The 14,519-nt window shown below is 31.0% G+C and overlaps 1 protein-coding gene across 1 annotated transcript; it reads left to right on the top strand.

Moving 5' to 3' along the window:
- Positions 1–10,267: 10,267 nt before the first annotated feature.
- Positions 10,268–12,525, top strand: LOC120089492 (putative glucuronoxylan glucuronosyltransferase IRX7). The gene is made up of 4 exons (XM_039046980.2): positions 10,268–10,802; positions 10,883–11,241; positions 11,336–11,586; positions 11,688–12,525. The coding sequence occupies exons 1-4, from the start codon at positions 10,514–10,516 to the stop codon at positions 12,151–12,153; spliced, it is 1,365 nt and encodes a 454-aa protein (XP_038902908.1). The 5' UTR covers positions 10,268–10,513; the 3' UTR covers positions 12,154–12,525.
- Positions 12,526–14,519: the final 1,994 nt, after the last annotated feature.

Below are 14,519 nucleotides of genomic sequence, written 5' to 3'. Positions count from 1 at the left end.
AAATCTCTATTCATGTAATCACTTTCCAAATAGAGGTCACTCCCAGGGTGACATGAAGTGAAACATGAATTTCGATCGTGAACTCTTAGGGACGTGAAAGCTAAAAATAATCATATCATATATATTTATTAATCTCCCACTGAAGCATTCTAACATATCATATACGTTATTTATTTTCACTGAAGTGTTCTAATAGCATATCATATATGTTATTAAACTCCCACTTAAGTGTTCTAACATTAAATTGGGTATACATTTTCTTAGGTTTGTTCTGGCTAATTAAACAACCTAAGTCTAGGTGTTTTCCAAGTATAACGTTTATATTTGGATTTAACCTATGATGTTTAGGTGATAAACCATTTTTAAAACCTCACATCGCTCACATATTACTCATAAAATCGGTTAACAACGCTCAATAATTCGACCATAATCCCCAGATAGGAGGTGTTCCATAGATCGTCAACTTAAATACCCCAGCCTTAGACAAGATTATATACCGGTTGAGTTTGTAACCCTAGTTTTACAAGTTTAACGACCTATTTTAACTATTAAAACAGGTGATTAACCTCTGTGAGTATATAGCTGTTCGTTGTTGTAGATTTTAAATGTCTAACCCAATTTTATAACAACTTACAAAATTTTAGACATGCTAAACATCCCCAAAAAATATCAAAGGCATTCAATATTTAATATAACATGAAAAAAAAAACCCTAAACATGCATACTATATATTATAACATTTTATAACATACTTTCAATGCATGTAACATGCTTCCTATGGTGGGATTTTAAATCTACATGACATACTTTATGCATATACATGATTTATTTAATTATAACATACATCACATGTATAAATAATTAAACACATACTGATATGGTTTTAGTTTTGGCATTTTCAAGAAAACAAAGGCCTAATTATTACAAAAATTAGCAAGAATTAGCTCCAAAACGCTTTTGGACCACTCGAACCATCCCAAACCGGACTGAACAACTTGAACCAGACCTAAACCGCCTGAATTGGACCAGCCAAAAACCTTTTGAGGCCGAACCGGACAGGACAAGAAGAAAACCGTTTGAACTGGCTGCTCTTGCTCGTCCTTGCTCGTCAAACCGGTTCAATCTCACTACTCGACGCCTCTCGCTCACTGCTTGATTGAATCTCGCTAGTTTTGGTGTTGCTCTCATTAGAAATATGAGTAGCGTTGCAACGCTGCCTGGACAGTAGCTCAACAACAGATTTTTGCAACTCGACCTTCATCACTTCTTTCTTCAATTACAACTTAGTTTCAACTCTAATGTCTCCAAATAAATTATAAGCTATTGAGCACACATATAAGCATATCAATCAAGAGCCAATTACAAATTTAACAAAGGAATCTAAGAGAATTTTAATGCCAAATCTCAGAAAACCATATCAGTGCACCATTTGCATATATCTCATGAAAAAACACCCACCAAGCCAAAATTAAATCAAATTGAATGCTTAAATGACGCTCTGATACCAATTGTTAAAGTTAGGAAATACGCAGCGGAAGTAAAATGGATCATTAAGCATTCTAATTCATCAATTTTGGCTTTAAATTAAGCATGCTCATAAATTAAAAAGAGGGTTTCATAACATACCTTTGAAAAACCACTTGAAACTCGAATCCCAACTACAAATCTCCTCCAAATCTACTTGTGAACCATGTCAAGATCTTCCCTACAATCCTCTTGGTACCTTATATTGAGTTGTGGGACTCAAAATAAGCTTGTATTGAGGGAAAATGTAGAAAAGGTTCTGGTTTTTCAGCTGAAGAGTCTTCTTTAAATTGAAATGCATGTCTGATTTTCACTTCAATCTTCAGTATTTATTGCATGACTTTCATGCAAAGGATTTATTGTATGAATTGCAGCTCATGCTTGGAAGATTGATATCAAGACTATGGTGGAGAGTGTGTGAGCAAGTTGAATAGAAAGTGGAGAAATCCCACTATTTGGGATTTTCCATTTTCTATTATTTTTCAATTTTGATTTTGCAATTGATTTCCAAAATCATTTTTTCAAAAGATGAAATCTTTATTAATTTTACAAAATTAATTGATTAATTAATTTTCTAATAAAATTAATAATAAATAAATAATTAAAAATTTTAATTAATTATAATTAATTCAATATCAAATACTATTTAGCACTATTTCCACCATCATGAATCCCTATTCATGAATTTAATATTTAAATCATATTTAAATATTAATTGGTTTCCCAAATTCATTTAATTCAAAAAAATTAAATACGTATTATATCACATATAATTACCAATTCCCTTAATTCTAATTCGAACGTTTTAAATTAACTTATCATGCTACTCTAAGGCTAATCCATTTGTGAGCTAGTAGGGAGACCTCGGGGACCTATAGATCATGGGTCCCAACGACCTGAGATTAGTTGGCTAAACTCTTTACACTTAGAGGTGTTCATGGGTTGGGTTGGGTTGAAAGATTTTTTAGACCCAACCTAATTGTTTGGGTTGTAAATTTTTTCAACCCAAATAACCCTTGTTAAAAAATGAACCCAATCCAACCCAACCACGAAATATTTGGGTTGGATTGGTTCGGATTAATTGAGTCATTTATTTAAAATTTTGTTCTAAAAAGAAGTAAAACGTAAAGATCTAAAAATCTAATTTAATTATTTTCATTTATTGAATTAAGATTAACAACTCAATTTCAATTTATATAGTGAAAATTTTCTTTCTATAGTACACAAAACTACTTTTAAGAGTTGTTGAAGAATAAATTATTAAAAAAGTATTGGAATTAAATAAAATTAAAATCAATATATATATAAATAATTGTGTTATAAGTAATAAAAAAATATATTTTAAAGTTAATAATAAATTCGGGTTGGTTTGGTTATATTAGGTGAACCCATGAACCAACCTAACCCATAAAATATTTATTTACTTGAACCCAACCCAACCCAACCCAAATGAATTGATAACCCAACCCAGACCGGGTTGATCGGTTTTTTCGGGTCATCGAATTTTTTTAACACCCCTATTTACACGAATTAACCCTCATTCGTTAATTACTGAATCACTCCACTAAAGCCCAGAATTGCATTCCCCTCACTGTAAATATATTATGTCCACTCGATATAACCATAATTAGTAAGTTAACCCTTCACAGGTTGTTCGTAATAACGGTTGGGTCAAATGACTGTTTTACCCTCGAGATTACCTCTTGTTCCTTAAGTCTCATTGATCCTCTAATGAACAATTAGTTTGTGATTCGATTAACAAACTGAATCCCTCTCGGGCCAATGAGAGGGCCCTTTGTTCAAGACCCAGAGTTAGTACTTAAGGGAACTACCTCTCTACTATCTTTGAAAGCGGGTAGGAGTGAATTCTATCTTGCACCCTATGTCCCCAACTATGTACCCGATCTTACCTTTGAAATGGAGCTTTATTAAGCCAGCGTTGTTGAACCAATTCTAACCTATGCAAATCTAAGGATAATCCCAAATAAACAGGAGTTCATAATTAGGTCAAGTTACCTAGGTCATCGCTTTGAAATAGTCAGTTTTAAATAGTAAACAATGTAATAAAGTAAGAGTGACTTATTTTGTGGCCTGATCTTGTACAAATTCATTGCATAGGACGCCCCACTCCTCATGTCATGACATGTACGAATCAGAATTACTTCGTCTATAGCACTTTACAATTCCTTGTAACAACTACAGAGTGGGCCGTAACCCATAGTGTTACCAGAATAAGGCACCCAACCTTATTCATATACTATAGAGCATTTTGACTATTTACTTGAACTTGATCCACTTTTATGTCTCCACATAAAGTTCAGGTATTCATGTAACAGTTATGGATCTTTTAGTATATTGGATTTATTTATAAAATGAAATAAGCAATTCATATATTCAATAACAATTTATTGAATTTTCAGAATAAGTTTATTTGTTTACAAACCACGAGTTTTAGTACATAAAACCCAATAGTTCCCAGATCCTCAATCAGATGAACCCCCAAAATGGTAAGCTTATTGAGTCAGCGATTTGGCCACTCTCACTTATACAAATCAAAGGACCACCTTCATAGTCAGGAGTTCACAACTCACTCACGATTTAGATCATGTCACCTATGGTTATCCTGGTGAAATGTAAGTCTCTATTATTAATGACGTTATATAATGAGACTATTCATTTCGTGGTTTGGTCTAAACAAAATCCTTTATATAGAATACCCTCACTCACATGTCTCCACATGAATGATCAGGATCAGATCATTTATAGCACTTTTCAACAATTGTAACATCTACAAAGCAGACTATATTCATAGTGTCACCAGGAAAAGGTATCCAACCTTATCCCATCTACTACAAACCATTTAGGTTATCACTTGAACATGATTTACCTGTATGTCTCTACATACATTTTTAAGTTACAGAAGATAAGCTTGGATGTTAGTTTATTGGTTTTGTAGGTTAATGCTACTAAATGTCGAATAAAATATCGGATATTTTATTAAATAAATAAACCGTTTGTACATCACAATTATAAACTACAGAACCTACGAGATTTAGGGCATCAACCTAAATACTGTGAACAACACAAAAAAAATCTCATACCGAACAACTTGATTGACCAGTTGAGGAGGACTCACAATATTGGATATATTGATAATAATGGATGTTTCTATTAATTAAAAAAATTATACAAATTATTTAGATTGATAATTTAATTATTTTTCTCTCGTACTAAATGGTAGATATTGTTATTAGTATTTCTATTGCTAGATTATATTATTTTAATGTTTTACAAGCATTTGAAAAAGATATTAGAGATATCCATAAATCTGTAATATCGATGTTGAACTCTTTAATTTACAGATATATTAACATATGTCGCTAGATATTTTAATTATTGGCTATAATATTACTATAAAGCTCTTATATGGTACCAAATCTTCCACAAATTGTAAAAAAGTAAATATCATACATTATATACCGAGCGAATAGAACAAATGGGAAATGAAGCAAAAATGATTGATCTCATGCTTCCTTAAGTTTCTTCTATCCTTCTCACCCTTTACGCTAAACAATAACTCATCTATTATTTTTTTTTTTCATTTTTTTTAAAAAATAATAATAATAAAGAATAATCATCTAAAATAAAGTATAGATAAGTGTTAGAATGAAATTACGTGGAAGAATATCCAAACCCATTGTTTTTTTTTTAGTGTCAGGAACACGCAGAATCAGCCATAATATTAATTGTGTTATTGAAGTCCTTTATTCTCTTTTCCACCCTTAATCCTTTATTAAAGAAGGTTTGTGGCTCCAAAATTTCCAACACTAACCCCTGCTTTTTTCTTTTTTAGTAAAAGAAAAGATAACCGAAGAAAACACAAAGACATTTAAATTAAATGGTAGACAAAACATTTTATATGATAAAATCGAAAGTCAAAATATTCTTTAGGAATATTGAATAATATTCGACATGCAATTGGTAGAAGCAAAACACATCCATATTTGGGGTAATGCATCAGTTATTCCAATATTGAGAAAAAGAATAATATTTAGGTGTATCTCAGGATGCACTATCTTCATACATAGTTTTTAACTACATAGTGAAAAATTGATAAAAACAAAAATAATGAAAATATTTAGGTGCATTTCGGACAACACATATCTTTGTGCATTCTACCAAATTATCTAACAAAATTTGTGATATGAAATCGATAAATAAAGAAAAATAGGAGGTGCAAATAGTAAAGAATGAAGATATAAATTTACATGGTTTATTAAGAATGCGTTAGCTACGTCCATGAGGTACCTCTAGAGTTTATATAACAAATTCAATGTATTCTAACAATTTGCTAATGAAAAATTCTCAATACTCATTTTTTAAAAATATTTTAATAATTTTTTTATGTATGATAAAAGTAAAAATAGATCTATCTCAAGATGCACCCAAATATTGCTCTTTTTTGCATAAACATAAGTGTAGTTGGAGATACACTAAATATTTTTCTTAGAGAAATTGGGACGACCTCATTTTGTTCCTTCTCTCACGAGTCACGTGTAGATGAAATTAAACATATAATTGGCGAAATTCAACTGCCCCTAATGTCCTAAACCTTTAATTTCTCTCAATGTTTCCAAGTTAGCATGTGGTTGGACAGCTCACGATTGAATATTGTAGGGTCAAGTGCCCCTAAAATGTTTGAAACTTTCCAGTTCATTTCATATGTCATACAAGAAATGTAAGGGCCCCCTTTTTTATCCCTTTCTCTTTTCAGTTACCATTGTTTTGTAGCTTGGGAAAGGCAGGTCCTACATTTTGGTTTTTCTCAAGGGACAGTTCGTGTTCTTTTATTAGGGAATCCCTTTGACAAAACAACACAATTGGACCTTAAAGCCTCTCCCTTTTTTCCCCATAATTTTTTAGGGTATGCAACCCCATAATTCCTCCACTATGGGCCTCATATGATTGCTTTATACCCTTATATACATATATAAATACATATTTTTCTTCTGCCATTTATATCACCTTGTCATCAATCTTTGTAGTGTATTTAATGCTTTCTTTTTTCCTTTCATTTTTAAAGAATTTTAATCGACCCCTTTCGCAGTTGCCCTTTGCATACCCTTAATAATTGGTCTCATCTTCAATAATTGGAGACCCTCCTCCCTCTTGCTTTGCCTATCTTTTCTAAGGAATATTTAGTATCCAGATAAATTTGGCTGCAAAATTGATGGTCTTTTTTGCTTCACATGTGTAACCAAATATATATAATTCATTTTACTTTTTTTTACCCCTACTTTAATAATAATGGTCTATTTTGCTCTTTATCGATGGGACATGACTATTTGAATGTAAACATCTTTTAAGTTGAATAGGTACAATTGGTGACCAGACATTTTTGTTTGAATAGAGGTAGATATACATCAAATTGGTGCATCAATTAGTTAATTTAATAAATTGTGAAAGTTATATGAAAATTTGAAAAACCTATCCAAAGTGCTTGTGTAAGCATTTAAAAACACAAACTAAATCAGTTTGGTCACATGTTTTTCTCGACTTTTTTTCTTGTAATGTTTGGCATCATTTTAGCTTAATTGTTTATTACTTAAGAATTATAATACATGTATTTTGTTATGAAATGTCAAAATTTTTTGTTTGGATTATATAATGACTCGTTTTGTTGCATTCTTTAGAATGACATAATTATGACTGATTTTAAGATATTATCAAATTATTTATAGAGATAAAGTATTTAAAAAAATGATTTGGGAGAAATAAATTATATTTTAAAAGTATTTAAATTTATTTTACTACTTTACAAGGTTTATGTTAAAATTAAGTTTAAATATTATTTATTGGTTACATATATCAAATTTCACTGATGAAGATGTGTATTTATTTTTAAAAATTCACATGGATTTCTTAATATTGAATGCAGCTTATGAGTACGATGTCGTTTCGGGAAGTTGATGATTATGTACCGAAAATAATATTGGATTTGTGGCCGAATAATATTTATTAAAAAATTACAGGAAAAAAAAAAAAAAAAAGTGGTGTTATTGGAACATCCACTATCTTGCTACGACCAGTGTCCTGTCTGATAAATGGCCTAATCGGGAATGACTTAAAAATAGGCACATGTATTGTGGGACCCATCGCCAACCGATAATTTGTTGTATATTAAATTATGATTAGTCATTAATTAAGTCAGTGATGCATTTTAATTAATTTAGCGGTGTATTTTAATAAATGTCACGGGCAGGAAATTAAATTCGATATATATATATATATATTTTTTTTTTCTGAGGAAAATTTGAGTTTGGTGCAAAATTAGAGGGCGAGTCTATTTCTTCTTCCATTAATTAGAACGAACTCAAATTAATAATAGTAAATAGAAAATGGGGAAAAAATAGCAATAAAATTAGAAAATTGAAGAGAGAGAAAGAGGAAGGGAATATTAAAGTGTGTGCATGTGAATTTTTGCAGCTTTGCCTTGCCGTGCACGTGACTTCATTTGCAAAACAATCCATTTTTTAATGGCCATATACAATCTAACAACATATTCGTATTCACAAGAACAAAATTAAAGAACACAATAGTAAAAAAGAAAGACTTATTGTTACAGTCTCTTTGGAAGTTTTGATAGTATGTCCATATCCATATTAAATTTACAGATTTGATTAAAAAGCTTAAATTTATAAGCTATGATAAATTTAACCATACAAAATTTAATGTTTAATTTTTTTTTCAAAATTTCAAAATATATGTATAACTTAAATTTCATGAAATTAACAAAATAAAAACAGTGCCTATTTGATTGTCAATTCAAATTTTGTTTTATATTTTTAGATTCATTGAATTCAAAGTACTTGAATGAAAACTCGGATTCTATTTTTAAAAATTATTTCTGAATTATGTGATTCAAATTTTTTAAATTCTTAGAACAACGTTTTTGTATTTTCAACGTATCCAGATTTTGAATTTTAAATTTTAAAATGTAAATTATATTATATAAAAATAAAAACAATTCAAAATACAATATGTTAGATTATAAACTTAATTATTTTTAGATTAAAAATGTATTATGTAATGTATTATAATTATATAATAACTTTTTTTGAAAAATGAGATTTATAATTATATAATATTATAAAATAATACTTAATACATCTTTTTACATAAAACGTATTTATAAATAAATTAATAATATTTTATTTGTCAACTAAAGTTATTTATGATTTATAAATTAAATACATTTAAAATAATTGTTTAAATTAAAATTTAATGTCTAAATGTATGAACTTTATTTCTAACCTATATAAGTTCGTTCGTAAAAGATGTTGTTATAATAATGAAATAATGGGTTGACGTGTAAAAGTGAGAACTTATAATCATTAGATGCATTTTTTTTTGGGAGGGTTTTAAGAAAGAATCTAAAAAGTAATTTAAAAGGCATTGAATTTGATTTTGTTAGCTTAGACTAACATCGAAACATCACAAAAACGCTGCGTATTTGATTGGCAATCATCACAGTCTACATTTATTTACATCCAATTCACAAACACATAGTTTCAAACCAATACATAATAAATAACTAATTAAACTTTGATTAAGCTAGATCTGAGTTTAACTTTACTATAAAAAGAATTCCCGTGTCTCCTGTACCTATTATTCACATGGAAGACATATACAATATAAAATCGTACACAATTATTTATTCAAAATTAACTTTGATATTTCATAAATATATAAAAACCACCCTTTTGTGTTTAAATTTTTTAGACCTTCCAATGAAAAGTAAATCTAGAATGGTAAATGGTACAGTGGTTGTCTTAAAACGAAATTATAGATAATCGCTCAAATATTTTAGATTATTTTTAGAAATTATATATTTATTCTTCAAATTTTTTTTTTTTTTTTTTTTTTTGAAATGTTAGCATATGAAAAGTTGAGAATACAATCACTTTAGAAAGAATAAAAATAGTTTTGAAATAAAAGAGAAAGGACTAATATGGAATTAATTTTTTGTAAATGTATTTCATATTTTAATGGAGTTGACATCGACACAAACGTAAATGAATAATTTTATTATATTGTGAAAAAATCATAAAATATAAAAAAAAAAACCAACGAAAACAAATATAACATATTACTTTGTTTAAACACCACAAACGGCTTACTTATCAATTACATTATTATTTTATCAGTATTTTTAATGATTGTTTTGTTAAATTAAGTTAACAATATTTGTGTCGACATCAATATAATATATATATATATATATTTAATTTAAGGAAAGATTTTTTTATTAGATTTATCCAAGTTTGCAAGTACAATTCTTTTCTTTAACATCCAGCCTTTTCATCGCGGCTGTACATTTTATAAATTTTAGTCCCTTTTTAAAAAAAGAATAAAAAATCGTTAAATTCAAATTGAAATTAAAATATTATTAAAAGTTTCAAAGGAGCTGTCATGCTTCAACTGAACAAAGCTGTTTGTTTCTCGGGAAAAGTATCCCATTTGTTTAATAATAAGAAAGAAAAAGAAAATTAAAACAATAAAATAAAAAGAAGAGCTTTATTGATTAAATGCATGTATAAGATCTGCTAATTAGATTATAAGAAAAAGCCTTCCATTTTGACTAAAAAGTACACCCTCCAGGCAAACTTAGAATAAAGTTCCCGAGGGTATTTCCGTCTCTACAGTCCTCAAAATCTTAAAAAAGAGTGGACCCGTCGTCTTCGCCGATTCCTACTCTGTTCTGAACAAAAACATTTTCTCCTCATCGCCATTTCTCTGCAACTATTCGATTTCTTCAAAATCTCTTTTAAATTCCTTTTTTCTTTCGCTTGTCATCTAAAAACGAAACCCCACCAAACCCATCTCTGTTCCTTTGGCTCTACTCCATCGTAGACCAGAAACCGAAAGCTCTGCCCCAACTAAAATCGTTGGGTATTCGTTTTTTTCTGGTAGAGAGATATTAAATGAGATGGAGTCTAAAGCATTCCCCAGAAGGAAGGGATTTTATGTGAGAATGAAGCTCTTTCCTCACAAAAATTACAGAGCTCAAGAGAAAAGCTTCTTCATTAGATATTACAAATGGGTTCTTTGGGTTTCTCTTTCACTTTATTTTTTTACTTCTTATTACATCAGTCATAACCACAAACCCCATGAAACCACAACTCCAATACCCAAAACCCACCTTACGAATTCCAAATCTCGAGCTCTCATCGAGTCTTCCAATAGCACATTCCTCCACCAAGTACAACAAAATCAAGGTCCTCCAGCAGCCTCTGTTTTCTCCTCTGTTTTTTCCTCTGTTTTCTTTTTCCTTATACGATTGTTTTTTGTGATTTAGGATTGTTGGAGTTGAAGGTTTTTGTGTATGATTTGCCACCGAAATACAACGTGGAGTGGCTCTCGAATGAACGGTGTTCGAACCACTTGTTTGCTTCGGAGGTGGCCATTCATAGAGCTCTTTTGAACAGCGATTACAGGACATTTGATCCACTTGAAGCCGATTTTTTCTTCGTCCCTGTTTATGTTTCTTGCAACTTCAGCACCATCAATGGCTTCCCCGCCATCGGCCATGCTCGTTCTCTCATTGCCTCCGCTGTAGCCCACATTTCCTCTCAGTACCCCTTTTGGAATCGCACCAATGGCTCCGACCATGTCTTTGTTGCATCTCACGATTTTGCCTCTTGCTTCCACACCATGGTAATCAATTAAACAACCCCATCTCAAGAAAATGAAGCTTATTTCCACATTAGTTTAATTTTAACTTTTTTTTTTATTTCGTGTAATTTTTCAGGAGGATGTAGCTATAGCAGATGGAGTACCATCGTTCTTGAAAAACTCGATTATATTACAGACATTTGGAGTAAATTACAAACACCCATGCCAAGATGTTGAGCACGTAGTCATTCCACCGTATATTTCGCCGGATTCTATAAAGAACACTCTCGAGAAGTCGCCGGTGACTGACCGGAGAGATATTTTTGCGTTCTTTAGAGGGAAAATGGAGGTGAACCCCAAAAATGTCAGCGGAAGATTTTACAGCAAGTAAATGTTTTTTGTTTTTTTACCTTTTTCCCTAATAATCACATTTCCCTAGGTAAATTTCTATTTATCTCATGTGCGGGTTTGTGGGTTCTTGGTTTAAGGAAGGTGCGAACAATGATCTGGCGAAAATTCAACGGCGACCGGAGATTTTACCTGCAGAGGCACAGATTTGCCGGTTACCAGTCAGAGATCGTACGGTCAGTCTTTTGTTTATGCCCACTGGGGTGGGCCCCATGGAGCCCCAGGCTGGTTGAGTCCGTGGCATTGGGTTGCGTGCCGGTAATAATAGCGGACGGTATCCGGTTGCCGTTTCCTTCCGCCGTAAATTGGCCGGAGATATCAATAACCGTGGCGGAAAAGGATATCGGGAAATTAGGGACAATTCTCGACCACGTGGCAGCTTCCAACCTTACTACTATCCAAAAGAACTTGTGGGACCCAAGGAATCGGCGGGCCCTGCTGTTCCACAATCAGGTACAAGAAGGCGACGCCACGTGGCAGGTGATTCGTGCACTGTCGGAGAAGCTGGATAGGTCGCATAGACGTTCGAGGGCTTTGAACCAATAATACCACGCCACGCAATCAACTTGTGGGGCTGAGTTTCGCACTAAAGGATGCACTCTTTCCTACGTGGATATGGAATACAGCTGGAGTTTGCATGAAACTGGCCGTAGAGTGAAGAATAGTTTTATTTCATTGGTGATGGTGGGGCCCGGATACAGCTGGTCAAGTATACATCCGGGATTTTAATATTGAGGACGTGGCAGCACAGGATTGGATAGGCTAATCAAGCAAATATAATAACAACAGATACATGTGAATGAGGGATTCTTTTTTCGCCGTTGAAATAACTATAATATTAATGAGAGCCCAATAAAACAAGGATGGCTGTCGCTGTGTAAATTTCCGAATAATGCAAACAAATAAATAATTCATGGAGATTTTCTTCTCTTTTTTTTTTCATTTTTTAATCTTTTTAAAAAAATTATTGAAAATTAAATGGGTTTTTTTCTTCATAATATATATAAAAAAAATTGGAAAAATATGGTGGTTTTAAAAATGCAATAAATAAATAAGGGAAGTTGGGGGGTGGTGGTGGATGGTGAGTATAATGTCAGAGAAATAAAAAGTGGGATATTTAAAAAAAAGGCAACAAAGTTTTTTTTGACAGCGGGAGAGTGTCAGAACTTTGAATTACACAATCGTGATTTTGTCGGATTCTTAGTGGTCGTGTCAGTCGTGGTCAGTTCACTCACGGAATTATTTTTACCTAAACTTTAATTATTCGTGTACACTAATATAGTAGATTATACTTTGTATATTACAGTTGATTATTTATTGACATTAATATTACTATTTGAGGGGAAAGTAGTATAGCACTATTTTATTCTAGTTGTTTAGAAATTATTATTTGGAAAGCAGTTTCTCTATTCTTGCAGGCATATTAAATACACCAAAATTATTGCTTCTGAATATGTCAGTCATTTACATTCTTAATTGAATTTGTGATTATTTGGATAATCAACCACTTTTTTTCTAATTTTATTTTATTTTATTTAATCCAACTTTTCTTCCTTTCAAGTGGTAGTGATATGGAAATACTTTTAATGCAAGTACTCTTAACAAAATCCTAATGGTTACTTCTGCAAGAAGTAGAAAATATGGTTAACAAAAAAAAAATGAATGATTCGTATCAATACTACTAAATTACAATTTTTTTTTTCAATGACTCAATCATAACTTCAAAATCAAATAAAATATGATTTTGAATTTGTGCAACCTTATGTTTGATGATCTCCTAAATTTTTGCTAAACACTCATGATAATAAAATCATTGGCAATTATTAGAATTGGAACTAAAATTTGAATGAATTTTCAATATAAAGTTTAGTCTCTCAAGCTTTATGTTTTCTTTGTATTCTTCTATTTGGAATGCATGTTTTTAGAACTTTCAATCTAGTTTGATTAATTAGATTGTGGAGAGTTCGAAATCTTGAAGTTAGAAATAAGTTCTCTTATTTATTTATTTATTTTTAATCATTATCAATATTTCAAGCCAAATTTGTTTTAGCTTTCTTGAGATTGTTACATTTTTTTTCTTTTATTGGAGGTTATTCTTATTATTGTTGTGGGGATTCACCTGAAATAGGGGGTTCTCATAGTGGTTGAGATAGTTCTTTTTATCAAAAAAAGTGGGTGAAAATTGCCTATAGAGATTGATGGTCCAAATCTTGGATATTTGGCATTACATTTTACTTTAGGACATTGTTTTGTTTTAGAATTTACTATTTTAAATTTCATTAATTCGGTTAAATTTGGCAAATATAAGAGAGAATCAATAATTAAAAATTAGAAAGTTGCACAAACGACTCTTGAACTATGTGACTAGTTACAATTACCCCCTAAACTTGTAATTTGATCAATTACCTCTTGAACTATGCTGTTTTTTTTACCATTACACTCTAAGCTTTTAATTTGATTAACTAACCCCTTGTGGTTTTTTAATTGTTGCAATCAACCCCTACGTTAGCATTGATATAGATATATTTGTAATATTAAATTTTATCTGATGTTTCTAATAAATGTCAAGTGCATATGTTTGGTTACTTTTCCTTAGTAAGAGAAGGCTTTCGTATGATATTAGGGTTGCAACGTCATCCAAGAAGCTCAATTTTGCAGTTCAATCTCCTCTGTTTTCCGGTGTTCTTCGCAGCAGTATTAGCCATGAACGACACAAACTAAAACAAAGATAAGGCCATTCGCCCTGATACCAATTGAAGAGATTAAATATCAATATGGAAGCGATTGATCATTCTATCTTTGAATTGAGATTGGAAAAATAAAAAATGATTTTTACAGAAACATAAATTAGGCTAAGCATAGAGATTTTTCAATTTAGAAAAATTAGACATTAATAAAAAAAATACCTTTGT

This window comes from Benincasa hispida, chromosome 10 (assembly GCF_027475165.1).
Source record: "Benincasa hispida cultivar pf3 chromosome 10, pf3_genome.v1.1, whole genome shotgun sequence".
Lineage (NCBI taxonomy): Eukaryota > Viridiplantae > Streptophyta > Magnoliopsida > Cucurbitales > Cucurbitaceae > Benincasa > Benincasa hispida.
Note: the sequence above shows the minus strand (reverse complement) of the source record. Positions and strands in the feature narration are given on the sequence as shown.

What these genes read in the sequence shown, in the direction of transcription:
- LOC120089492 (XM_039046980.2), top strand. Translation starts at nt 10,514, where the DNA reads ATGGAGTCTAAAGCATTCCCCAGAAGGAAGGGATTTTATGTGAGAATG. An exon ending in CCAAGTACAACAAAATCAAG is followed by an intron (nt 10,803 to 10,882) that starts GTCCTCCAGCAG and finishes TTTGTGATTTAG; the next exon opens with GATTGTTGGAGTTGAAGGTT. An exon ending in CCTCTTGCTTCCACACCATG is followed by an intron (nt 11,242 to 11,335) that starts GTAATCAATTAA and finishes GTAATTTTTCAG; the next exon opens with GAGGATGTAGCTATAGCAGA.